At 40.5% G+C, this 27,101-nt stretch overlaps 1 protein-coding gene across 2 annotated transcripts in view; it reads left to right on the plus strand.

Annotated features, from left to right (window-relative positions):
• Positions 1-16,859, plus strand: part of LHFPL3 (LHFPL tetraspan subfamily member 3) — a 787,193-nt gene extending 770,334 nt beyond the window's left edge. For both annotated transcript variants that reach the window (XM_066239946.1, XM_066239945.1), the window contains one exon: positions 14,697-16,859. Coding sequence is in view for 1 of the 2 variants with exons in the window: in XM_066239945.1 (XP_066096042.1) it covers positions 14,697-14,725 (29 nt within the window). In the remaining variant the exon portion in view is untranslated. The remainder of the gene's footprint in view (positions 1-14,696) is intronic.
• Positions 16,860-27,101: the final 10,242 nt, after the last annotated feature.

The following is a 27,101-nucleotide window of genomic DNA, read 5'->3' on the forward strand; positions in this document are numbered from 1 at the left end:
TCTACCCCCCCCCCGGCAACCATCAGTCTGTTCTCTGTCTCTCTACCCCCCCCCCGGCAACCGTCAGTCTGTTCTCTGTCTCTCTACCCCCCCTCTGGCCACCGTCAGTCTGTTCTGTCTCTCTACCCCCCTCTGGCCACCGTCAGTCTGTTCTGTCTCTCTACCCCCCCCCCGGCAACCATCAGTCTGTTCTCTGTCTCTATACTCCCCCCCCCCGGCAACCATCAGTCTGTTCTCTGTCTCTATACCCCCCCTCTGGCCACCATCAGTCTGTTCTCTGTCTCTCTACCCCCCCCAGGCAACCACCAGTCTGTTCTCTGTCTCTCTACCCCCCCCCGCAACTGTCAGTCTGTTCTCTGTCTCTCTACCCCCCCTCTGGCAACAATCAGTCTGTTCTCTGTCTCTCTACCCTCCCTCTGGCAACCATCAGTCTGTTCTCTGTCTCTCTACCCCCCCTCTGGCAACCGTCAGTCTGTTCTCTGTCTCTCTACCCACCCCCAGGCAACCACCAGTCTGTTCTCTGTCTCTCTACCCCACCCCCGGCAACTGTCAGTCTGTTCTCTGTCTCTCTACCCCCCCTCTGGCAACAATCAGTCTGTTCTCTGTCTCTCTACCCTCCCTCTGGCAACCATCAGTCTGTTCTCTGTCTCTCTACCCCCCACCCCGGCAACCGTCAGTCTGTTCTCTGTCTCTCTACCCCCCCCCCGGCAACCGTCAGTCTGTTCTCTGTCTCTCTACCCCCCCACGGCAACCGTCAGTCTGTTCTCTGTCTCTCTACCCCCCCCACGGCAACCGTCAGTCTGTTCTCTGTCTCTCTACCCCCCCCCACGGCAACCGTCAGTCTGTTCTCTGTCTCTCTACCCCCCTCTGGCAACCATCAGTCTGTTCTCTGTCTCTCTACCCCCCACCCCGGCAACCATCAGTCTGTTCTCTGTCTCTCTACCCCCCACCCCGGCAACCATCAGTCTGTTCTCTGTCTCTCTACCCCCCACCCCGGCAACCGTCAGTCTGTTCTCTGTCTCTCTACCCCCCTCTGGCAACCATCAGTCTGTTCTCTCTCTCTCTACCCCCCCCCCGGCAACCATCAGTCTGTTCTCTGTCTCTCTACCCCCCCCCCGGCAACCATCAGTCTGTTCTCTGTCTCTCTACCCCCCCTCTGGCAACTGTCAGTCTGTTCTCTGTCTCTCTACCCCCCCCACGGCAACCGTCAGTCTGTTCTCTGTCTCTCTACCCCCCACCCCGGCAACCATCAGTCTGTTCTCTGTCTCTCTACCCCCCCCGGCAACTGTCAGTCTGTTCTCTGTCTCTCTACCCCCCCTCTGGCAACAATCAGTCTGTTCTCTGTCTCTCTACCCTCCCTCTGGCAACCATCAGTCTGTTCTCTGTCTCTCTACCCCCCTCTGGCAACCATCAGTCTGTTCTCTGTCTCTCTACCCCCCCCCAGGCAACCACCAGTCTGTTCTCTGTCTCTCTACCCCACCCCCGGCAACTGTCAGTCTGTTCTCTGTCTCTCTACCCCCCCTCTGGCAACAATCAGTCTGTTCTCTGTCTCTCTACCCTCCCTCTGGCAACCATCAGTCTGTTCTCTGTCTCTCTACCCCCCTCTGGCAACCGTCAGTCTGTTCTGTCTCTCTACCCCCCCCCGGCAACCGTCAGTCTGTTCTCTGTCTCTCTACCCCCCCACGGCAACCGTCAGTCTGTTCTCTGTCTCTCTACCCCCCCCACGGCAACCGTCAGTCTGTTCTCTGTCTCTCTACCCCCCCCACGGCAACCGTCAGTCTGTTCTCTGTCTCTCTACCCCCCTCTGGCAACCATCAGTCTGTTCTCTGTCTCTCTACCCCCCACCCCGGCAACCATCAGTCTGTTCTCTGTCTCTCTACCCCCCACCCCGGCAACCATCAGTCTGTTCTCTGTCTCTCTACCCCCCACCCCGGCAACCGTCAGTCTGTTCTCTGTCTCTCTACCCCCCTCTGGCAACCATCAGTCTGTTCTCTGTCTCTCTACCCCCCACTCCGGCAACCATCAGTCTGTTCTCTGTCTCTCTACCCCCCACCCCGGCAACCATCAGTCTGTTCTCTGTCTCTCTACCCCCCCACCCCGGCAACCGTCAGTCTGTTCTCTGTCTCTCTACCCCCCTCTGGCAACCATCAGTCTGTTCTCTGTCTCTCTACCCCCCCCGGCAACCATCAGTCTGTTCTCTGTCTCTCTACCCCCCCCCGGCAACCATCAGTCTGTTCTCTGTCTCTCTACCCCCCCTCTGGCAACTGTCAGTCTGTTCTCTGTCTCTCTACCCCCCCCACGGCAACCGTCAGTCTGTTCTCTGTCTCTCTACCCCCCCCACGGCAACCATCAGTCTGTTCTCTGTCTCTCTACCCCCCCCCCGGCAACTGTCAGTCTGTTCTCTGTCTCTCTACCCCCCCTCTGGCAACAATCAGTCTGTTCTCTGTCTCTCTACCCTCCCTCTGGCAACCATCAGTCTGTTCTCTGTCTCTCTACCCCCCTCTGGCAACCGTCAGTCTGTTCTCTGTCTCTCTACCCCCCCTCTGGCAACCCTCAGTCTGTTCTCTGTCTCTCTACCCCCCCTCTGGCAACTGTCAGTCTGTTCTCTGTCTCTCTACCCCCCCCCCGGCAACCATCAGTCTGTTCTCTGTCTCTCTACCCCCCCCCGGCAACCATCAGTCTGTTCTCTGTCTCTATACCCCCCCCAGCAACTGTCAGTCTGTTCTCTTTCTCTCTACCCCCCGCCCTCTGGCCACCGTCAGTCTGTTCTCTGTCTCTCTCCCCTCCCCCCTGGCAACCGTAGTCTGTTCTCTGTCTCTCTACCCCCCCCCCAGCAACCGTCAGTCTGTTCTCTGTCTCTATGAGTCTGTTTCTGTTTTGTTTGTTTATATTGTTTTTTATATTTCACATATAAGTAACCTTCTCTGACTGACTTATTTTCTTTCCACGACAAAGATTCTGTAAACCAATCTGCTAAAAGCCTAATACTCTCACCAAGTGTTTTTTCACTCAGTTATACCTGCCCCTAACTATCCTGACAGTGGGGGAATTGGGCCCTAATTGAACAGGTCACATAGAAACAATCAGCAGAAGCTGACCACAAGAGACCTTTCAAATTCCACAAACAGAAAATTCAACGACAAACCATTTAGATAATCCAGACAATGTGGCCATTATAAATGCTGCTCTCATGAGCAGCGGTTCAAATGACAGCTTCAAAAAGGATTTGCAAAGATCCCCATGGAAATGGAACATGAGCAAGTCAGAACCCGTGACATGTTACGAGGACAAACCTGACTGAACAAAGATCCAAAGCGTCACTGAATGACTTCTTACTCAGTCCTGCTCTGTATAAACCTGGGGGAATATGACATCTTTTTTATTGCCTCCCCTGGGCTATGCAACATCCATGGTGCATGGAAAATGTTAAGCAAAAGTTTTGAAAAAAGCAGAATGTTTTACAAAGCAAAGATCACAGTGTAACCACACCAGTGCTCCCACTAAACTCTGCAAGCTGCCTTTGTGTCTCACCATCATTAGACTGAAGGCACGATGGCAACCTCTGCAGAGGAAAACCCTGCCTTTTGTCCTCATTTATATACTGGCTTCCTTGAAGGGCTAGCTTGTCCCAAGTCTTTGGATGGAAAATTCTCCATTGTGCATGACATTTAAGTAACTGTGTAGCATTCTACTTTTTCTAGAAAAAGTGTTTTCCTGATATTGTGTAGAGAGTGTTTGTGTTCTGATCACTGAGACAAATATGCTTGTTATTTTTAGCGCACATGGTCTGTACAATTCTCATATACGCTGGGGTTCACTAGTAAAAAAAAAACATACACCATGGTAGCAGCATCTAAGTAACTGAAACTCAAACATTCTTCGGAGGCTTCGTGGTGAGCAGCCCATGCTCACCAGCAGGACTGGGACGAAGATGAGGCCAATGAGATGCAAAATTTAAGGAGGCACCCTACATGTGCACAATGCTGAGAGTGAGCACTTCCTCAGATCTCATACCCTGGAACCTCACTGACCTGACCCTAATCCAGGCCTGGTTCACTGGTTTCACTTTCCGATTTTTACATTCATTCCTCAGCGCCAGGCCCAAAACTGATAAGGTGGGTGGACAGTGAAGTCCCAATATTAAAAATCAAACAAAGAAGAGAGCTTTAAGAAGGGAGAGTGGAGCCTGACCAGGTGGTGGCGCAGTGGATAGAGCATCGAACTGGGATGCGGAGGACCCAGGTTTGAGACTCCAAGGTCGCCAGCTTGAGCGCAGGCTCATCTGGTTTGAGCAAAGCTCACCAGCTTGGACCCAAGGTCTCTGGCTAGAGCAAGGGGTTACTCAGTCTGCTGAAGGCCCACAGTCAAGGCACATATAAGAAAGCAATCAATAAACAACTAAGGCAGGGGTCCCCAAAATTTTTACATAGGGAGCCAGTGCAGTGTCCCTCAGCCCGTTGGAGGGCTGGACTATAAAAAAAAAACTATAAACAAATCCCTACGCACACTAGACATATCTTATTTTAAAGTAAAAAAACAAAACAGGAACAAATACAATATTTAAAATAAAGAACAAGTAAATTTAAATCAACAAACTGACCAGTATTTCAATGGGAACTATGCTCCTCTCACTGACCACCAATGAAAGAGGTGCTCCTTCCGGAAGTGCGACTGGGGCAGATAAATGGCCTCAGGGGGCCACATGCAGCCCTCAGGCCGTAGTTTGGGGGCCCCTGAACTAAGGTGTCGCAACAAAAAACTAATGACTGATGCTTCTCATCTTTCTTCATTCCTGTCTGTCTGTCCCTATCTATCCCTTTCTCTGACTCTCTCTCTGTCTCTGTAAATAAAATAAATAAATAAAAAAAGAAAGGAGAGTGGAGGATTTACAGTCAAGATGACGGTGTTGGTAAATGCGGTACTCACCTCTTCCCACAAGCACATCAGAATTACAACTAAACTACAGAACAACCATCATTCAGTACCACCTGAAATCTGGCAGAATGGAAATCCTACAACTAGGGATTTAATGAAGCCCCATTAAGACAGGTTGGCGGGGTGGAGACACAGAATGACCTAGTCTCATGCCATGAGTGGTGGATAAAAATCAGGTATCTCCACTGGGAGGTAGCTCCTGAGGAGCGAGGGATCTCAGAACCACAGACCAAGCCCAGGAGCCCCAGAGCTGAGAAGAAAATCCCCATCACTTCTGCTGTGAAAATCAGCACGCACTGAGGCTGAGGAGAGGGAGGGCTGCGGAGTCCCAGGCATACCTCCCAAAGGGCCCGCACAGATTCACTCTGACTCACTCTTTCTGAGCTCCAGCACTGAGATAAGAGCTCAAAAGGTACCAGGGAGGAGCTGAAGTGTCTTTCATCAGAATAGGAGTTGAGGTAGCTTTCTCTCAGGCAGAGGTGCTTGCAGAGGCCACTGTTCCTTTTCTGAGACCCCTCTCACACAGCCGGCAGGCTGGTGCCATTATCTGAGTCTCTGTCAACCTGGCTCACACTGTGTGCCTCACCCTAGTGATTCCCTGAGACCCCACACCCATGAAACTCGCAGGCCCACCCAAGCTGTTTCTGGTGCCTTTTCCATACAAATGACATGTCCTGGCTCATGTTTCAGACTTTTTAAAAATCTCTCAAACAAGCGGCAATTGTCCTGAGCTAAGTGGCCCCAGGCCTGGCACTAACAGCAGCTGGGCTTGGTTCACAGCTTGTTCTCTCCTGGGAACCTCCAGACCCAGAACAAGTAGCAGCCAGCTGCAGATCACTTGGTAGCTCAAGCCAGATGTTCCTGGGCAGAACACAAATGTTAGTTAACCTTGACCTGGTCCTCCCAAGAGGTCCCAGAGCCAGAACACTCAATGGACAGCTTCAATACACACTGAAACATCTCTCAACCACCTCCACAGGGATACACCTAGGAGACAGACTCAGCAAGCACCAGAGCCCTGCTGAAGTAAGTCCTGCTCTGTTGGACAGACACCAGCATAGCTGATTCTCCATGGTGGTCAGTGGCTGTAGCCAGTTCTTGCAGCTGATCAACCTAAGGGTAAATCCCTCCCACTGACATGCCAACAACAATCAAGCAAGGTTCAACTAGAGGGTGTACACAGCCCACACAGAAGGGAGAGTATACCTGAAGTACCTGGACTGGGTGACTGAGGAGGCTGTACCACTGGACCCTACAGGACACCTACCAAGCCTGAAGCATGTAGCAGCTCTAACTAATACAAAGAAACAAATACAGGGAGGCCAAAATGAGGAGACAAAGAAACATATCCCAAGTGGAAGAACAGAACTCCAGGAAAAAACTAAAGAAAACAGAGACAAGCAAGCTACTAGATGCAGAGTTCAAAACACCAGTTATAGGATGCTCAATAAACATAAGGGAAAAGTAGTTGAACTTAGAGAGAACTTCAACAGCATTAAAAAAAAAAGGACATGAAAACAATAAAAAAGTTAGTGTACCCTTCATTCAGAAATGAAGGGTACACTAACTGAAATAAAAAATCATTTACAAGAAATCAACAGTAGGGAGATGACGTCAGAGTAATGGCGGGGTAGGAAGCAATACCGATAAATCTCCCCCAAAACTCAACAAAATCTTCAACCAGAAACAGAAAAACCTATACTTGGAGCCTCCAGAAAAGCTCCAAGAAGAACACAATAAAACCAAATTTAAACTGTGACAACAACAAAAAAAAGGGGGGGAGGAGAGAATGGAGATTAACAGTAGCAAAGGACAATGGAGTGCAAAAGTACTCACAAAATAGTTCGCTACAATGAACAGGGTAGGGACCCTTTTCATTACTCAAAGGTAACCACCATTGAAAAAACCACCACAGAAGCACATGAGATAAAAAAGATAGCAACAGAGGAAAGATGTATGGAATACAAACAAATAAAAACAAAAGATAGAAAAATGAAAGAGAAGGATCAAACAAGACATGAAACTAACAGAAAGCAAGATATAAAATGGCAATAGGGAACTCACAAGTATCAATAATTACACTAAATGTAAACGGATTAAACTCACCAATAAAAAGGTACAGAGTAGCAGAATGGAGTAACAAGGATAAAAACAAATTCAAAGTGAAAGGCTGGAAAACATACTCCAAGCAAATAACATCCAAAAAAAAGCAGGTGTACCAATACTCATATCGGATAATGCTGACTACAAGACAGGAAAAGTACTCAGAGACAAAAATGGCCATTTCATAATGGCTAAGGGGACACTGAATCAAAAAGACATAACAATTCTTAATATATATGCACCAAACCAAGGAGCACCAAAATATATAAGACAGCTACTTATTGATCTTAAAACAAAAACTGACAAAAATACAATCATACTTGGAGACCTCAATACACCGCTGACGGCTCTAGATCGGTCATACAAACAGAGAATCAACAAAGACATAGTGGCCTTAAACAAAACACTAGAGCACCTGGATATGATAGACATCTACAGGACATTTCATCCCAAAGGGACTGAGTATACATTTTTCTCCAGTGTACATGGATCATTCTCAAGAATTGACCATAAGTTGGGCCACAAAAACAACATTAGCAAATTCAGAAAAATTGAAGTTGTACCAAGCATATTTTCTGATCATAAAGCCTTGAAACTAGAATTCAACTGCAAAAAAGAGGAAAAAAATCCCACAAAAATGTGGAAACTAAACAACATACTTTTAAAAAATGAATGGGTCAAAGAAGAAATAAGTGCAGAGATCAAAAGATATATACAGACTAATGAAAATGACAATACGACATATCAGAATCTATGGGATGCAGCAAAAGCAGTGATAAGAGGGAAGTTCGTATCACTTCAGGCCTATATGAACAAACAAGAAAGAGCCCAAGTGAACCACTTAACTTCACACCTTAAGGAACTAGAAAAAGAAGAACAAAGACAACCCAAAACCAGCCGAAGAAAGGAGATAATAAAAATCAGAGCAGAAATAAATGAATTAGAGAACAGAAAAACTATAGAAAAAATTAATAGTACAAGGAGCTGGTTCTTTGAAAAGATCAACAAAATTGACAAACCCTTGGCAAGACTTACCAAGGAAAACAGAGAAAGAACTCATATAAACAAAATCCAAAATGAAAGAGGAGAAATCACCACGGACACCATAGATATACAAAGAATACGTAGAATACTATGAAAAACTTTATGCCACTAAATTCAACAACCTAGAAGAAATGGATAAATTCCTAGAACAATACAACCTTCCTAGACTGAGTCAAGAAGAAGCAGAAAGCCTAAACAGACCTATCAGTAGAGAAGAAAGAAAAAAAACCATTAAAAACCTCCCCAAAAATAAAAGTCCAGGCCCTGACGGCTATACCAGCAAACTTTATCAAACATTCAAAGAAGACTTGGTTTCTATTCTACTCAAAGTCTTCCAAAAAATTGAAGAAGAAGCAATACTTCCAAACACATTTTATGAGGCCAATATAACCCTCATACCAAAACCAGGCAAGGATGGCACAAAAAAAGAAAACTACAGACCAATATCTCTAATGAATACAGATGCTAAAATACTAAACAAAATACTAGCAAATCGAATACAACAACATATTAAAAAAATAATACATCATGATCAAGTGGGATTCATCCCAGAATCTCAAGGATGGTTCAACATACGTAAAACGGCTAACGTAATACACCATATCAACAAAACAAAGAACAAAAACCACATGATCTTATCAATAGATGCAGAAAAGGCTTTCGATAAAATACAACACAATTTTATGTTTAAGACTCTCAACAAAATGGGTATAGAAGGAAAATATCTCAACATGATAAAGGCCATATATGATAAACCATCAGCTAACATCATATTAAATGGCACTAAACTGAAGGCTTTCCCCCTTAAATCAGGAACAAGACAGGGTTGTCCACTCTCTCCACTCTTATTTAATGTGGTACTAGAGGTTCTAGCCAGAGCAATCAGACAAGACAAAGAAATAAAAGGCATCCATATCGGAAAAGAAGAAGTAAAGGTATCACTTTTTGCAGATGATATGATCCTATACATCAAAAACCCCAAAGAATCCACAAAAAGACTACTAGGAACAATAAGCCAATACAGTAAGGTCGCAGGATACAAAATTAACATACAGAAGTCAATAGCCTTTCTATATGCCAACAATGAAACAATTGAGAACGAACTCAAAACAATAATCCCCTTCACAATTGCAACAAAAAAAATAAAATATTTAGGAATAAACATAACAAAGAATGTAAAGGACTTATATAATGAAAACTATAAACCATTGTTAAGGGAAATCAAAAAAAATATAATGAGATGGAAGAATATACCTTGCTCTTGGCTAGGAAGAATAAATATAATCAAGATGGCTATATTACCCAAAGCAATATACAAATTTAATGCAACTCCCATCAAACTTCCAATGATGTTTTTTAAAGAAATAGAGCAAAAAATCATCAGATTTATATGGAACTATAAAAAACCCCGAATAGCCAAAGCAATCCTAAAGAAAAAGAATGAAGCTGGGGGCATTACAATACCTGACTTCAAACTATTTTATAGGACCACGACAATCAAAACAGCATGGTATTGGCAGAAAAATAGACACTCAGACCAATGGAACAGAATAGAAAACCCAGAAATAAAACCACATATATATAGTCAAATAATTTTTGATAAAGGGGCCAACAACACACAATGAAGAAAAGAAAGCCTCTTCAATAAATGGTGCTGGGAAAACTGGAAAGCCACATGCAAAAGAATGAAACTGGACTACAGTCTCTCCCCCTGTACAAAAATTAACTCAAAATGGATCAAAGATCTAAACATAAGACCTGAAACAATTAAGTACATAGAAGAAGACATAGGTACTCAACTCATGGACCTGGGTTTTAAAGAGCATTTTATGAATTTGACTCCACAGGCAAGAGAAGTGTAGGCAAAAATTAATGAATGAGACTACATCAGACTAAGAAGGTTTTGCTCAGCAAGAGAAACTGATCACAAAATAAACAGAAAGCCAACTAAATGGGAAATGATATTTTCAAACAACAGCTCAGATAAAGGCCTAATATCCAAAATATACAAAGAACTCATAAAACTCAACAACAAACAAACAAACAATCCAATAAAAAAATGGGAAGAGGACATGAACAGACACTTCTCCCAGGAAGAAATACAAATGGCCAATAGATATATGAAAAGATGCTCATCTTCTTTAGCTATTAGAGAAATGCAAATCAAAACGGCAATGAGATACCACCTCACACCTGTTCGATTAGCTATTATTAGCAAGACAGGTAATAGCAAATGTTGGAGAGGCTGTGGAGAAAAAGGAACCCTCATACACTGTTGGTGGGAATGTAAAGTAGTACAACCATTATGGAAGAAAGTATGGTGGTTCCTCAAAAAACTGAAAATAGAACTACCTTATGACCCAGCAATCCCTCTACTGGGTATATACCCCAAAAACTCAGAAACATTGATACGTAAAGATACATGCAGCCTCATGTTTATTGCAGCATTGTTCACAGTGGCCAGGACATGGAAACAACCAAAAAGCCCATCAATAGATGACTGGATAAAGAAGATGTGGCACATATACACTATGGAATACTACTCAACCATAAGAAATGATGACATCGGAACATTTACAGCAAAATGGTGGGATCTTGATAACATGATACGAAGCGAAATAAGTAAATCAGAAAAAAACAGGAACTGCATTATTCCATACGTAGGTGGGACATAAAAGTGAAACTAAGAGACATTGATAAGAGTGTGGTGGTTATGGGGGGTAGGGGGGAATGGGAGAGGGAAAGGTGGAGGGGGAGGGGCACAAAGAAAACAAGATAGAAGGTGACAGAGGACAATCTGACTTTGGGTGATGGGTATGCAACATAATTAAATGACAAATAACCTGGAGTTGTTATCTTTGAATATATGTATCCTGATTTATTGATGTCACCCCATTAAAAAAATAAAATTATTAAAAAAAAAAAAGAAATCAACAATAGAGTAGATGAAGCTGAGAATTAAATAAATGATTTGGAATATATGGAAGCATAAAACACCCAATCAGAAAAATAGCAAAAAGAAAAATGAATCCAAAAAATGAATATAGTTTAAGGAGCCGATAGTACAACTTCAAATTTACCAACATTTGCACCATGTGGGTGCTGGAAGGAAAAGAGAGAACAAGAAATTGAAAACCTACTTGAAAAAATGACATAAAACTTCCTCAACCTGGTGAAAGAAATAGACATACCAGTCCAGGAAACAGAGTCCCAAACAAGATGAATCCAAAAAGGCCCATACCAAGACACATGACAACTAAAATGCAAAAGGTTAAAAACAAAGAGAAAATCTTAAAAGCAGCAAGAGAAAAGAACTTAGTTACCTATAAGGGAGCTCCCATAAGACTGTCAGCTGACTTCTCAACAGAAACTTTGCAAGCCAGAAAGGAGTGACAAGAAATATTCAAAGCGATAAAAAGCAGGAATCTACAACAAAATTACTCTGCCCAGCAAAGCTATCACTTAGAATCAAAAGACAAGTAAAGAGCTTCCCAGACAAGGAAAAGCTAAAGGACTTCATCATTTCCAAACTAGTATTACATGAAATGATAAAAGATAAAAAATATGAACAGTAAAATGGCAATAAATACATATCTATTAGCAATTGAATCTAAAAAAACAAAACAAAAACACACACAGCAGAATAGAAACAGAGTCATAGATACAGAGAACATTTTGACAATTACCAGAGTGGGGGGGGGGAGGATGGGTGAAAAAGGTGAAGGGATTAAGAAGTACAAATTAAGTCGTTACAGAATAATCATGGGGATGTAAAGTACAGCATAGGAAATACAGTCAGTAATATTCTAATAACTATGTATGGTGTCAGATGGGTATGAGATTTATTGGGATGATCACTTAGTAAGTTATAAAATGTTTAATCATTGGGGTATGTAATATTATATGAACATATATAATATTATATGTCAACTATGATTAAAAAATAAAAAATGATTAAATTTTTAAAAAGCAGGAAGGGGGCTGAGTAATAAGTAGTGAGATTACAGTGAGGGATCCAATGAGGGATTTGGCCACATGGAGGCTACAGGTGACCCAAGACCAGAGCAGATCTAAGAAGGAATGGTGATAAATGACCTATCCTGGTCAGCCCCTGAGCTATGAGCCCAAATGATGGGGTGTAAACAGGAACCAGGAACCCTTGTGAGATGTTCCCTTCCTACAAGGGAGATACCTACCCTGCAGGAAGCTTTCATATCCCCAGGCTTTGGTGTCAGTGCTCTGGAAGATGATCTAAAGGCCTTCCACCACCATTTATTCTCTCCCCAGCCAGCCCACTGTGATTTCATAAAGCCAAATCGGGGACATAGAGCCAGGGAAAGAGAAAGTGGGAGTCTCTGGTTTCTGGATGCCAACAACTGGTTGACACCATAGCAGTCTTTTCTATAATAAAATTAAGAGTATATTTATTTGCAAACTCAAGAAAATGGGGGCTACCCTCTTGCCTCCCTCTTCCTCTGTATCACACACATAGAACCCTGAGAACTTCCATACACTAACTTCTCTTTCACAAACATAGCCACTTTTCTTTTTTTCTCTCTTTCTCTTTCTCTCTTTTCTTTCTTTCTTCTTTCTTTCTTTCTTTCTTTCTTTCTTTCTGTCTTTCTTTCAAGAGAAAGAAACAGAGACAGACAAACAGGCAGGAAGGGAGAGAGATGAGAAGCATCAACTTGAATTTGTGGCATCTTAGTTGTTCATTGATTGCTTCTCATACCAGTGAACTCCAGCCAAGCCAGTGACCCTTTGCTCAAGCCAGTGACCTTGGGCTTTAAGCCAGTGACCTTTGTGCTCAAGCCATCAACCATAGGACCATGGCAATAATCTCATACTCAAGCCATTGACCCTGCACTCAAGCTGGTGAGCCTGAGCTCAAGCAGGATAAGCCCACGCTCAAGCCAGTAGCCTTGGTGTTTTAAACTTAGTACTTCAGCATCCCAGGTTGACACTATTTATTATGCCACAACCAATCAGGCCACATAGCCACTTTTCAACACTCATTTTCCTCTTCTCCTTGAATGTTTACCACCCTGTCCTCCCCTCCCTCTACCCCAGCTGGCCTCTTTCATGGATCTTATTGGAAAACCCAGACATTCAGCTTGTGGGTTTTAAATAAAAATATACCCAAAGTGAAGAATGCTAGAGTAATGGAATCCTGAGCTCAAAACTTGACTTTGGATTTCATCTAGCAAGAGCACCTTGATGGCACCAGAGGAGAGACCACTTGAGGTTCAGAAACTCCCATAGCACTGTGTAAAATCCATGATGGCTTGTGTTGCTTTTAATAATATCTGAAGAAATCTTTCTCTTCCATAGGGCTTCTGCCAGAATGATTCAACCTCAGAAAATCATTACAGACTAATCATCATTATGACATGATTATATTTCAATTATTCTCTGGGTAGCCTGGGTACATTAAAGTAACTAAATTCTCCTACTGAGAGAAGTTCATTAAAGTCATAATGTGCACACAATTTTTAAGTGTGTTGGTAAACAAGGGCATAAATACTGGAAACAACAGAGTCTTGAAGAGGATTCTGTAACATTCATTCAGGCACCGTAATCTTATCTTGTGATATGGAACAGGACTATAACTGAATAATGGGCCAATTGTTTTATTTTTATGTTTCTAAGTTCTCTGTGATGTAAAACCCAATAGGTTGTTTTCTTTCAGCCCAAATCTGGCCAGTTAGGCCCATTTACCCATCTTCACAATATTTAAGAGTGCCCTTAAGCCCTGATTAATAGTGCCAAAGTCTATGAAATTCGTCCAAAGAACAGAGTCAGTCTAGTTATATCAATACCGGCACAATCCCAGTATGCTGAAGAAAAAGGAAAGCGGCCAGCCACTGAGATTGTCCTAAATAAAGAATGTAACAGAATAGAGTTTTATAAGCAAATATGTTCATTATGGAAAATAATCTTTAAAAATGAAGTTTACCTGCATATCTGACAATGGTTGAATAGTGGAGAATGGAATATCAAGCATGGAATGAAAAGGAGTGACAATGGAATGAAATATTATGCAGCCTTTAAAAATTGATGATGATGATGATGTAGACAGTAGAAAAGTAGAAACTTGTTTTAAATGTCATCTATAGTATGATTCTAATTATATAAGACAAGTGCACATTTAGATAAAGAATAGAAACAGTTGGTTTCTCAAGGTGATTGAACTGTGAATGATTCATCTTTATAATTATTTCTTTCCTAGCTGTTATGATACTGATTGTATAATAAATAAAAGTTGCAGGAAAAGGAAGATACTCAAGTGAGTCATTTTCTATGCTGGGAAAAAAAATAGTGATATCTGGAATTATTTCCCATTATTCCTTACTTCTTCAGAGCAGCCTGTAACCTTCATTCACCCAGATATGGAAAATACAGATGTCGGGGGGAGGGGACTTGCCAGAAGACTATGCTATTAGTAATGAAACAGAAACCTCTCAGTCTTCTCTAAAAACAAGTGCATTTGCACCATTTGTTGGTGTGGTTTTCTAGTGATAAATACGCACGAAAATCTTGCTTAAAAAATAATGCATTTTATCTTTCTTTCTTTTCTCTTTCTCTTCCCCACCTCCTCCCTGCCCTTTCTGCAGTTCTGCTAAGCCAATATTCTTTAGAATGAGCACAAGCTATACCAATCTAATAACAGCTTCTGTACATCAACATCAAGAAGGAAGATGCCTGGCAGAGATCAAAGTACAGAGATGGATATGACCAAGAGTGACACATCCACTTGTCAAATCTAGATTGGCGGAGATGGGAGTGATTTTCTAGATGGAGATGTGATTATGGATTAAACCCCAGCTCATTGGAAACTATCACTGCATATGATCAGATAACATTCACAAGAAATTACGTTCATGGGAAATCATAGTCAGGAAATATTTCAAGAAAGAGGAATATAAATGTGATAGAATTAATATGTAAAATATGTACTAAGGTTTGTAAACTGTCCTTTTTTAAATCAAACTAAAAACAAAAAGCTTTAATCTTTCAACATTATTTTTAAAAAGGCAGTCAATCCTAACATATTTCTATCTCAGTAGCCAAGAGGATGATTAAGCATCATTTATTGTGGAAGCATCTTAGAAAATGCCTCTGAATATCTTCACAGGAGTCATGAATTTTGGTTACCCCATCTCTGCTGTTCATTATTTCACTGTGTAATTAGTTACAATCACTCAGTTAAGAAATGTAATGCTTCAAAGTTTTACCAAGTCTGTGTTCAGTTTAATATCAGTCCAAGTTATTACTGAGAAAGTGTTCTGATGTGTACTATTACTCCATCGAGCTGTATATTACAGGAAGTACATCTTTACATGATAGGTTCCTGAGTAACATAGATTTCCCTATCTTTCAGGATACAGCATCAAGGAACTCTGAAAAATATAGAAAGCTCATTTTCACCTTCAATGCTTAAATGTAACATATAGGCTGCTATCAAATAAATACTTTTTCTAATTCTCCCTAGTATATGAATAGGACTTTAATACACTTTATGAATAGGCATATGAAATGTCTTTTTTTTTTTCTATTTCTTTGCCATACGTATCATGAGAAATCCTTCCCCTGTTTATCCTTTACTGACAGGCATTTCATTTTTGTTTAAAACATAATAATTCCATTAAACCTATTTCTAAATGATAGCAAGTGGTACTAAATAAATAAATAATAATTTAATAGCCTTAGAAATAAATAAATATATACTTATACAGGTCAAAGACACTTGGTAGGAATAAATTGCCTTTTTGCTTACTAATATTGATTTCAAAAATACTAAAAATTTTTTAGTTGGTTAGCGTCTGAAGGTAGTTACAACTGACCAGTTGTCTGCAACAATCTACTGCTCCCAGATTCCCCCCACTCCCACCCTTACCATGAATCCTGCCAGTATGTAAGCTAAATTGTTACATGAAGGAATAATCAATGTAATCCAAACCATGGTCTATACTTAAGCAGAAAACATGCTTTAGTTTTAGATTCAAAATTAAGATAAAATTAGCCTATGTCTCTGGAGAAGCAATGGAGGACATACAGGAAGTGATACATACTCCACTGATATGTGTCACCTTCTCTCCATTAGGACCACACACCTATTTTTGCCAAATATTTCTGACAGTAGCCATCTTTTCACCACAAATGAGATTCATTTCAAATGGCTAAAAGTATGTTACAAGCATGTTCAAATCAGTGAAACCCAACTCACAAAGGATTTTCTAAAGAACTAAATTTAGGTTATACTTATATCTCTAAAGTAACCATTCTGGGAGTTGTTTTTTGCTTTAAATATTAGCTCCTTCTCTGCATTCAAAACATCCTACTTAACTAAATTTAATTACACACAACTTTTCAAGAATTCATCTTTAATTTAAAGGGAGGTACCTCTCTACTTTATCTGCAATAAAAATAAAAGGTATTGGCTTTCTCTAATCCATGTAAATGACAGATTCCATTGGGAGTGTTACATCACTAATAGTGGTGTTTACAAAGTTGAAAAAGTGTTTTTTATCCACATGCAAATGTTTTTTAAAAATTTTTATCATAAAGCCTAAGTGTAATTTAGCATACCACAGTGCTCTGAAGATGACTCATTAATGATGTACCATTTGTACATAAGTGATACATATGTAAATCACTAAATGTTAATTCATTATAAGAAGCGTGTTTTTATCTTTTTTTAAAAAAAATAAAGCGACTCCCTTTCTCATTCTGTTCTGTTGTATTGCGTCCAAAAGTTGTGTGTAATTTTTTTAAGGTCCAGGAAATGTAAAGAAATTTGTTGGAATACCTGAATTTCTGTAAAAAATAAAAATAAGATTTTGTTATTTTGAAGACTGCTTGGCTGTGTGGCACACATTCGGAGCATCTGTGTCTGTTTTTGCTCAGTGACCCAGGGACAGGTGGTGATTCTTTTTTTATTGAATTTTTCACACTTCTTTTTTTTCTTTTTATGTTTCAATTACAATTGATGTACAATATTATATTAGTTTCAGGTGCACAAACCCATGATTAGACATTTATATAACTTATAAAGTTATCACCCACAGGTGATGATTTGACTGAAGTAACTATCTTCAAAAGATATCCTTGCTGTCAGATTTCATAACATGTGGCTCCAGCGGACATTTATTAGACATAGAAGTCCCTCATGAAGAAGGCATGATTAACACCCCCAAAATATAAACATATCTAGCCAAATATAAATATATCTTCAGCTAAATCTTTATATACTTATTGGAGTAAAATTGATAAGTAAAAAGCCAGACTGTTCAAGTAAAACTTGACCTGAAATATTGAATTAATTGCTCAATCTTTACTTTGTTCCTCTTCTCTTCCTCCTTCTCTTTCTCTTTTCCCCTCTCACAGCCATGGCTCAAATGGTTGAGCAAGTTGGCCCTGGGCACTGAGGATGGCTCCATGGCCTCAACTCAGGTGCTAAAATATTCCTGCAACTTAACCCCCACCTCCTGCACATTGTTACATGACTAACTGCATGAACTTTTTCCTTTTTTCTTTTGTTTCTTACACCATTACTAACAGCCCATGAACCTTATAAAAATGGGCAACACCAGGATAGTTAGTGTAAAAGGCAGCTTTGTGGACAGAATTCCCCTGCCTTCTCAGGCTACCGGTATCTCTGATTAAAGACACTCATATACCATTCAGTCCAGTTCATCCTTGATTGGCTAAATGCAACGGGCTGCCCTGAACCCAGCTACTTCCAATAACACTACTCTATGCGAGCCATTGAAAGAACAACAAAAATAAGTAAATAAATAAACACAGCTTCTACTCTCAAAATGCTGAAGATAATCAGAGTAACATTTATGATCAGGGGTTGAAAATTCAAATGCTTATGAAACCAGGTAGGTAAATAACTTTAAAGTAGTAAGCTGGATTGGGAACGTCATAGGTAGTAGTGGACACTGGAGTATCTAAGTCTTGTCTAAAGAGAATAAGTAGTCAATGTTAAATTCTAGTTATTCAACAAATAAGTATTGAGTCCCTACTGTGTGCAGGTACTGTTCTAAACCCTGAGAAGATAGTGCTAAACCAGACAAGCAAGGGCCCTTACTTGTCTTAGGTTCTTATAGAAAAAAGAGACAATGAACAGGAAAATGTCAGCTAATAATAAGTACCTTAGAGAGAATTAAAATGTGGTGATAATGGAAAATAGGAAGGCTAATCAAGGAAGCTGTTTTGAAAAGGTGGCATTTAAATGATAATGATAAGAATGAACCAGCGGGTTTGCGGACCTCTGACCCAGGGAAAGAAGCAGAAGATTTGTCTGCATGCCAGATGCAGCCATCAAAAGAGCCACGTCTGGCTTGTGAGCCATAGGTTCCCGACCCCTGGTGTAAATGTACTTAGAAAACTTGTATAAAGAATACTGAAGATGGCAGCGGAGTAGGCAGATGCACAGACTCCCAGATCACACCACCAAACTGAATTATAAACTAATTTATGAACAATCAACATGAAAAACCAAATCTGGACTACAAGAACAGCTTTCAAAAATCAAGGAGCAAAGAAGAAGCCACAACAAACCTGGTAGGGAGCGCCTGAATCTCCCCTGCTTACAGGAACGGGGGGGAGGTGAAGCTGGGCTCTCACTCCAAGGAAAAGAGCCATAAATACTGCTCACAGCCACTTACCTGGCGACCAGGGAGTGAGGTGTGTTGAAGGGGCCCACTTGTCTTCCAAAAAGAAAGGAGAAAGAGAGACACGGATGGTGAGGGGGAGAGGAATATAGGTGATGACATAAAAAGCTGACTCATTCAGTGCTGGAGGTGGCCATAACTGGGGGAGGGGCTGATCCTTCCACAAAGCAAAATACAAAAGTACTTCCAGGTCACAGAGATACACACATCTCTCCAGCTCCAATCAGCGCAACAAGACACAGCTGAAAACAAGAAGTGGGGAGGAACGGCAGTAACTCAGGTCTCCATGGAGATCTGAGATACACCTCCCCCTACTGAAGCTGAGAAAGCAACCCGCCCCCATAGAGATCAACTGGCAGAAGAGGACTTCAGAGCCTCAGGTCACACTCACTGCATTCCTGGATACCATTTCAAATAAGCCCCCTGCTGAGATCAGCAAACAAGACAATCACCTGTTAAGAAAACAAACAAATCAAGACTTCAAAGTGGCCAGAATCCTAAAGCAGATTACAAATAATAGCTAATGCCAACCCAAGAAGACTTAGAAACAACACAAGCAAAAACTAGAGGCAGACAACACCAAACCTAGACTCAATCAGCTCTACAAAGAAAATACCCAGACACCGAGGCACAATGAGAAGACACAGAAGTGCAATCCAAATGAAACCACAAGAGAGACCTTCAGGAGATGAACTGAGTGATATGGAAATAATCAAACTTCCGGATGCAGCGTTTAAAATAATGATTGTAAGGATGCTTAGGGATCTTACAACAACAATGGATGGTCATCACGAACACCTAAATAAAGAAATAGCAAGTAAAAAAAAGGATATTGAAATATTAAAAAAGAATCAGTCGGAGATGACAAATACAATATCAGAAATGAAGACCACAATGGAAGGAATTAAAAACCGGATAGATGGATCTGAGGATCGAATCAGTGAGTTGGAGGACAACTGGAATGAAGGCATGAAAGCAGAGGAAAAAAAAGAAAAGAGACTCAAAAAGTCTGAGGAAACTCTTAGAGAGCTCTGTGACAACATAAAGAGAAATAACATCTGCATCATAGGGGTTCCTGAAGAAGAAGAGAAAGAACAAGGGATAGAGGCTTTATTCAATCATATCATAGCTGAAAACTTCCCTAAATTAATGCAGGAGAAACTCTCACAAATTCAAGAAGCACAGAGAACTCGACTAAAAAGGAACCCAGGATGACGTCAGAGTAATGGCGGGGTAGGAAGCGATTCCGATAAATCTCCCCCAAAACTCAACAAGATCTTCAACCAGAAACAGAAAAACCTATACTTGGAGCTTCCAGATGCTTCGCAATACACCCAAAGGTATGATTGAGTGAAAAATTGGCTAAATATATAACCAAACCCCGAAGGAAATAGGGAGTAAGAAATGCTCCGCCTTCCTCACTGACCTAAACAGGGCGGCTTTCTCTGGTAACTGTGAATATAGGAACTGAGGCGGGCAAAGGGGGTGAATAGATCCAGGCCGCCACGGCACAAACGGCCGAACCAGGCTGTGGCACACAGATCCAAGCCGAGGAAAATCTGATCCTGTGGCAACCCGGGCAATACAAGCTAACACTCGCGCCAAACCCAAACAAAGACAAGCAGAGTGGCCATTTTACCCGGTCTCCTGGTCGGTGCGCAGTTAGTGGGCGAGAATTTCTTCCTAGGCCCCGAGAGTGGGTGCCCGTGTTGCCCCACGGAGAGGCAGGGTCAGAGGCCTTTCTGTGGGCCGAGGACAGAGTCTCTGGGCAGCCCCAGTGCCCTGGGAAAGCCACGCACGGGAGGGAGTGAGAACTAATTCCAACGGTGGAGATTTTCCGTGCTGGTGAGGGTTTCACTCAGAGGGAACCGTGGCCGGCCTCATATCCTGGTTTGCACGCGCAGATAAGGAGTGAGTGATTCCTCTGAGTGCCTCGGCAGGGCGCGCCCGTGTTATCGCACAGAGGGGCAGAGTCAGGGGCCTTTGTGTGGGCCAAAGCGGAATCTCGAGCCGCCCCAGCGCCTTGCAAAAGCCGCGCACGGGGACGGAGCGAGACTCAATTCCAACGCTGCAACTTTTCCCTGCGGTTGGGGGTTTCACTCAGAGCGTGAGACTGCTGGCTGGATATCCTGGTCGCAGACAGTGAGTGAGAGTTTCCTCCAAGTGCCCCCCAGAAGTGGGCGCCCGCTTGTGTTACTGGACAGAGTGGCAGAGCCAGTGGTCTTTGAGTGGGCAGAAAGCCCGCCTGATTATGCTAGCAGCTCTGACTGACTGAGCCTTACCCAGAGCCCTGTGCTGAGTGGAAATAGAGTGGGGAGTTGCCAGCTCTTTGAGCCTCTTACTATCCAGGCAGAGGCAGAAGCAACCCCATAGCTGGATTATCAGGCTACTAATTAAGGAAGGAAAGACTAGGAGAAAGGCTCCAGGAACACGGACTCTCTCACTCTCGGAGCCTATGAATGCTAATGAGCCTCAACTCCCACGGGACTAAAGCACAATACATGACATTGCCATAGAGACTTATCAACTGCAAGCCTCTACCTGAGCATGCCAAAGGGGCAGAACCCGGGGTACAGAGTCACCGATCAGGAAGAGGGAGAGAAAAGAAAAAGCAAGAAGATAACCTCTCAAAATCAAGAATAATCTGCAGACTTTATAACCTATCCCATTTTATTATATTTGTTCGTTTGTTTCTCTTATCTTCATTCTTGATACTTTTTTTTCCTCCTCCAATTTGGCCGATTAACTCTCTACTGGTCTTACTCTCTCCTCTCCTTGAACTACACTACCCATAAGTGTTACATCTCCCATTATCTTTTCTCTTCTCTTCCTTTCTCTCTATGAGGGTTGCACTCCAAAACCCTTAACTCTCTCTCTCTCTCCTTTCTTTTTTCTTCTTTTAGTGGTTCCCTCTTTTTTTTCTCTCTCTCTCCTTCTTTTCTCCCTCTATATTAGTTTCTTCCTTTCTCCTTTACATCTCCTCTCATTCAAACCTCAATAACAAACAAATTATCTTATCTGGGACTCAAACCTATGTTTGTGGCATTTTGGGGGGGTTTTACTTCACCTTTTTAACTCACTAGCAGTACTCCCATCCCTGGCTCTCCATATTATCTAGTTCTTGTTCCACTAAATACAATAGTAAGTTTTTAATTTGTCCCCCCATTTTTCCGTTTTCCTCTTATTCCTCTCATCATAACTCTTAGACAACCAACACCTAAAAGAAATCATTTTATTCTTGACCCAAATTTTTTCCTTATTTGCTTTTTGTGGGTTCATACGCTCTTTTTTTTTTTTTCTTTTTTTACTTTTTTGCCCCTTTATTACTTTTTCCCAATTCAGCCCCTCCATCACAGGCATTGTTTGTTATAACTCACAGTCCACCACAAGATTTTCTCAAGAAAGAGGGGAGAGGAGAGGAGAGGAAAAAAGGAAGGGGGGAATAATTTCCTTTTTTAAAAAATTTTTATTTTATTTTATTTTTCTTTATTTCATTATTAATTTTTTTTTTAAAAAACTCTTTTCGATTTTTTATTTTTTTTATTTTTTTTAACTTTTTATTCTTTATTAAATCTCATTAATACTATCAACAAAACCACCCTCAGATGCCATTGAGGAAGAGAAAATCGAATATCATGGATACAAAAGAAAGAGAGGTAACACAGCTAGATGAGGAAAAATCTATGGAGAAAAAATTTAATATATTGGAAACTTTGGAGCTAAATGACAGAGAATTCAAGGTAGAAATCCTAAAAATCCTCCGAGATATACAAGAAAACACAGAAAGGCAATATAGGGAGCTCAGAAAACAACTCAATGAACACAAAGAATATATGTCCAAGGAAATTGAAACTATAAAAACAAATCAAACAGAAATGAAAAACTCAATTCACGAGCTGAAAAACGAAGTAACAAGCTTAGCTAATAGAACAGGTCAGATAGAAGAGAGGATTAGTGAAATAGAAGACAAGCAACTTGAGGCACAACAGAGAGAAGAAGAAAGAGACTCAAAAATTTAAAAAAATGAGATAGCCCTACAAGAATTATCTGACTCCATCAAAAAGAATAACATAAGAATATGTATATCAGAGGGAGAAGAGAGAGAAAATGGAATGGAGAACATACTCAAACAAATAATAGATGAGAACTTCCCAAGCCTGTGGAAAGAACTAAAGCCTCAAGTTCAAGAAGCAAACAGAACTCCAAGTTTTCTTAACCCCAACAAACCTACTCCAAGGCATATCATAATGAAATTGACACAAACCAACAGCAAAGAAAAAATTCTCAAGGCAGCCAGGGAAAAGAAGAATACAACATATAAAGGAAGGCCCATTAGATTATCATCAGATTTCTCAGCAGAAACTCTACAAGCTAGAAGAGAGTGGACCCCAATATTTAAAGTCCTGAAAGAGAGGAACTTTCAGCCACGAATACTATACCCATCAAAGCTATCCTTCAAATACGAAGGAGAAATAAAAACATTCACAGATACAGAAAAGATGAGGGAATTTATCATCAGAAAACCCCCACTCCAGGAATTACTAAAGGGGGTTCTCCAATAAGATACAAAGAACAAAAAAAAACAGAGCCACAAGTAAAAGCTCCAAGAAGAACACAATAAAACCAAATTTAAACTGTGACAACAACAAAAAGAAAGAGGGGGAGAAGATGGAGATTAACAGTAGCAAAGGACGATGGAGTGCAAAAGTACTCACAAAATAGTTCGCTACAATGAACAGGGTAGGGACCCTTTTCATTACTCAAAGGTAACCACCATTGAAAAAACCACCACAGAAGCACATGAGATAAAAAAGATAGCAACAGAGGAAAGATGTATGGAATACAACCAAATAAAAACAAAAGATAGAAAAACGAAAGAGAAGGATCAAACAAGACACAAAACTAACAGAAAGCAAGATATAAAATGGCAATAGGGAACTCACAAGTATCAATAATTACACTAAATGTAAACGGATTAAACTCACCAATAAAAAGGCACAGAGTAGCAGAATGGATTAAAAAAGAAAATCCAACTGTATGCTGCCTACAGGAAACTCATCTAAGTAACAAGGATAAAAACAAATTCAAAGTGAAAGGCTGGAAAACAATACTCCAAGCAAATAACATCCAAAAAAAAGCAGGTGTAGCAATACTCATATCGGATAATGCTGACTACAAGACAGGAAAAGTACTCAGAGACAAAAATGGCCATTTCATAATGGCTAAGGGGACACTGAATCAAGAAGACATAACAATTCTTAATATATATGCACCAAACCAAGGAGCACCAAAATATATAAGACAGCTACTTATTGATCTTAAAACAAAAACTGACAAAAATACAATCATACTTGGAGACCTCAATACACCGCTGACGGCTCTAGATCGGTCATCCAAACAGAGAATCAACAAAGACATAGTGGCCTTAAACAAAACACTAGAGCACCTGGATATGATAGACATCTACAGGACATTTCATCCCAAAGTGACTGAGTATACATTTTTCTCCAGTGTACATGGATCATTCTCAAGAATTGACCATATGTTGGGCCACAAAAACAACATCAGCAAATTCAGAAAAATTGAAGTTGTACCAAGCATATTTTCTGATCATAAAGCCTTGAAACTAGAATTCAACTGCAAAAAAGAGGAAAAAAATCCCACAAAAATGTGGAAACTAAACAACATACTTTTAAAAAATGAATGGGTCAAAGAAGAAATAAGTGCAGAGATCAAAAGATATATACAGACTAATGAAAAGGACAATACGACATATCAGAATCTATGGGATGCAGCAAAAGCAGTGATAAGAGGGAAGTTCATATCGCTTCAGGCATATATGAACAAACAAGAGAGAGCCCAAGTGAACCACTTAACTTCCCACCTTAAGGAACTAGAAAAAGAAGAACAAAGACAACCCAAAACCAGCCGAAGAAAGGAAATAATAAAAATCAGAGCAGAAATAAATGAATTAGAGAACAGAAAAACTATAGGAAAAATTAATAGAACAAGGAGCTGGTTCTTTGAAAAGATCAACAAAATTGACAAACCCTTGGCAAGACTTACGAAGGAAAAAAGAGAAAGAACTCATATAAACAAAATCCAAAATGAAAGAGGAGAAATCACCACGGACACTGTAGATATACAAAGAATTATTGTAGAATACTATGAAAAACTTTATGCCACTAAATTCAACAACCTAGAAGAAATGGATAAATTCCTAGAAAAATACAACCTTCCTAGACTGAGTCAAGAAGAAGCAGAAAGCCTAAACAGACCTATCAGTAGAGAAGAAATAGAAAAAAACATTAAAAACCTCCCCCAAAATAAAAGTCCAGGCCCTGACGGCTATACCAGCGAATTTTATCAAACATTCAAAGAAGACTTGGTTCCTATTCTACTCAAAGTCTTCCAAAAAATTGAAGAAGAAGCAATACTTCCAAACACATTTTATGAGGCCAACATAACCCTCATCCCAAAACCAGGCAAGGATGGCACAAAAAAAGAAAACTACAGACCAATATCTCTAATGAATACAGATGCTAAAATACTAAACAAAATACTAGCAAATCGAATACAACAACATATTAAAAAAATAATACATCATGATCAAGTGGGATTCATCCCAGAATCTCAAGGATGGTTCAACATACGTAAAACGGTGAATGTAATACACCATATCAACAAAACAAAGAACAAAAACCACATGATCTTATCAATAGACGCAGAAAAGGCTTTCGATAAAATACAACACAATTTTATGTTTAAGATTCTCAACAAAATGTGTATAGAAGGAAAATATCTCAACATGATAAAGGCCATATATGAAAAACCATCAGCTAACATCATATTAAATGGCACTAAACTGAAGGCTTTCCCCCTTAAATCAGGAACAAGACAGGGTTGTCCACTGTCTCCACTCTTATTTAATGTGGTACTAGAGGTTCTAGCCAGAGCAATCAGACAAGACAAAGAAATAAAAGGCATCCATATCGGAAAAGAAGAAGTAAAGGTATCACTTTTTGCAGATGATATGATCCTATACATCGAAAACCCCAAAGAATCCACAAAAAGACTACTAGAAACAATAAGCCAATACAGTAAGGTCGCAGGATACAAAATTAACATACAGAAGTCAATAGCCTTTCTATATGCCAACAATGAAACAACTGAGAAGGAACTCAAAAGAATAATCCCCTTCACGATTGCAACAAAAAAAATAAAATACTTAGGAATAAACATAACAAAGAATGTAAAGGACTTATATAATGAAAACTATAAACCATTGTTAAGGGAAATCGAAAAAGATATAATGAGATGGAAGAATATACCTTGTTCTTGGCTAGGAAGAATAAATATAATCAAGATGGCTATATTACCCAAAGCAATATACAAATTTAATGCAATTCCCATCAAACTTCCAATGACATTTTTTAAAGAAATAGAGCAAAAAATCATCAGATTTATATGGAACTATAAAAAACCCCGAATAGCCAAAGCAATCCTAAAGAAAAAGAATGAAGCTGGGGGCATAACAATACCTGACTTCAAACTCTATTATAGGGCCACGACAATCAAAACAGCATGGTATTGGCAGAAAAATAGACACTCAGACTAATGGAACAGAATAGAAAGTCCAGAAATAAAACCACATATATATGGTCAAATAATTTTTGATAAAGGGGCCAACAACACACAATGGAGAAAAGAAAGCCTCTTCAATAAATGGTGCTGGGAAAACTGGAAAGCCACATGCAAAAGAATGAAACTGGACTACAGTCTCTCTCCCTGTACAAAAATTAACTCAAAATGGATCAAAGATCTAAACATAAGACCTGAAACAATTAAGTACATAGAAGAAGACATAGGTACTCAACTCATGGACCTGGGTTTTAAAGAGCATTTTATGAATTTGACTCCAATGGCAAGAGAAGTTGAAGGCAAAAATTAATGAATGGGACTACATCAGACTAAGAAGTTTTTGCTCAGCAAGAGAAACTGATAACAAAATAAACAGAAAGCCAACTAAATGGGAAATGATATTTTCAAACAACAGCTCAGATAAGGGCCTAATATCCAAAATATACAAAGAACTCATAAAACTCAACAACAAACAAACAAACAATCCAATAAAAAAAATGGGAAGAGGGTATGAATAGACACTTCTCCCAGGAAGAAATACAAATGGCCAACAGATATATGAAAAGATGCTCATCTTCTTTAGCTATTAGAGAAATGCAAATCAAAACGGCAATGAGATACCACCTCACACCTGTTCGATTAGCTGTTATTAGCAAGTCAGGTAATAGCAAATGTTGGAGAGGCTGTGGAGAAAAA

The sequence above is a fragment of the Saccopteryx bilineata genome, chromosome 7 (assembly GCF_036850765.1).
Source record: "Saccopteryx bilineata isolate mSacBil1 chromosome 7, mSacBil1_pri_phased_curated, whole genome shotgun sequence".
In the NCBI taxonomy this organism is placed as follows: domain Eukaryota; kingdom Metazoa; phylum Chordata; class Mammalia; order Chiroptera; family Emballonuridae; genus Saccopteryx; species Saccopteryx bilineata.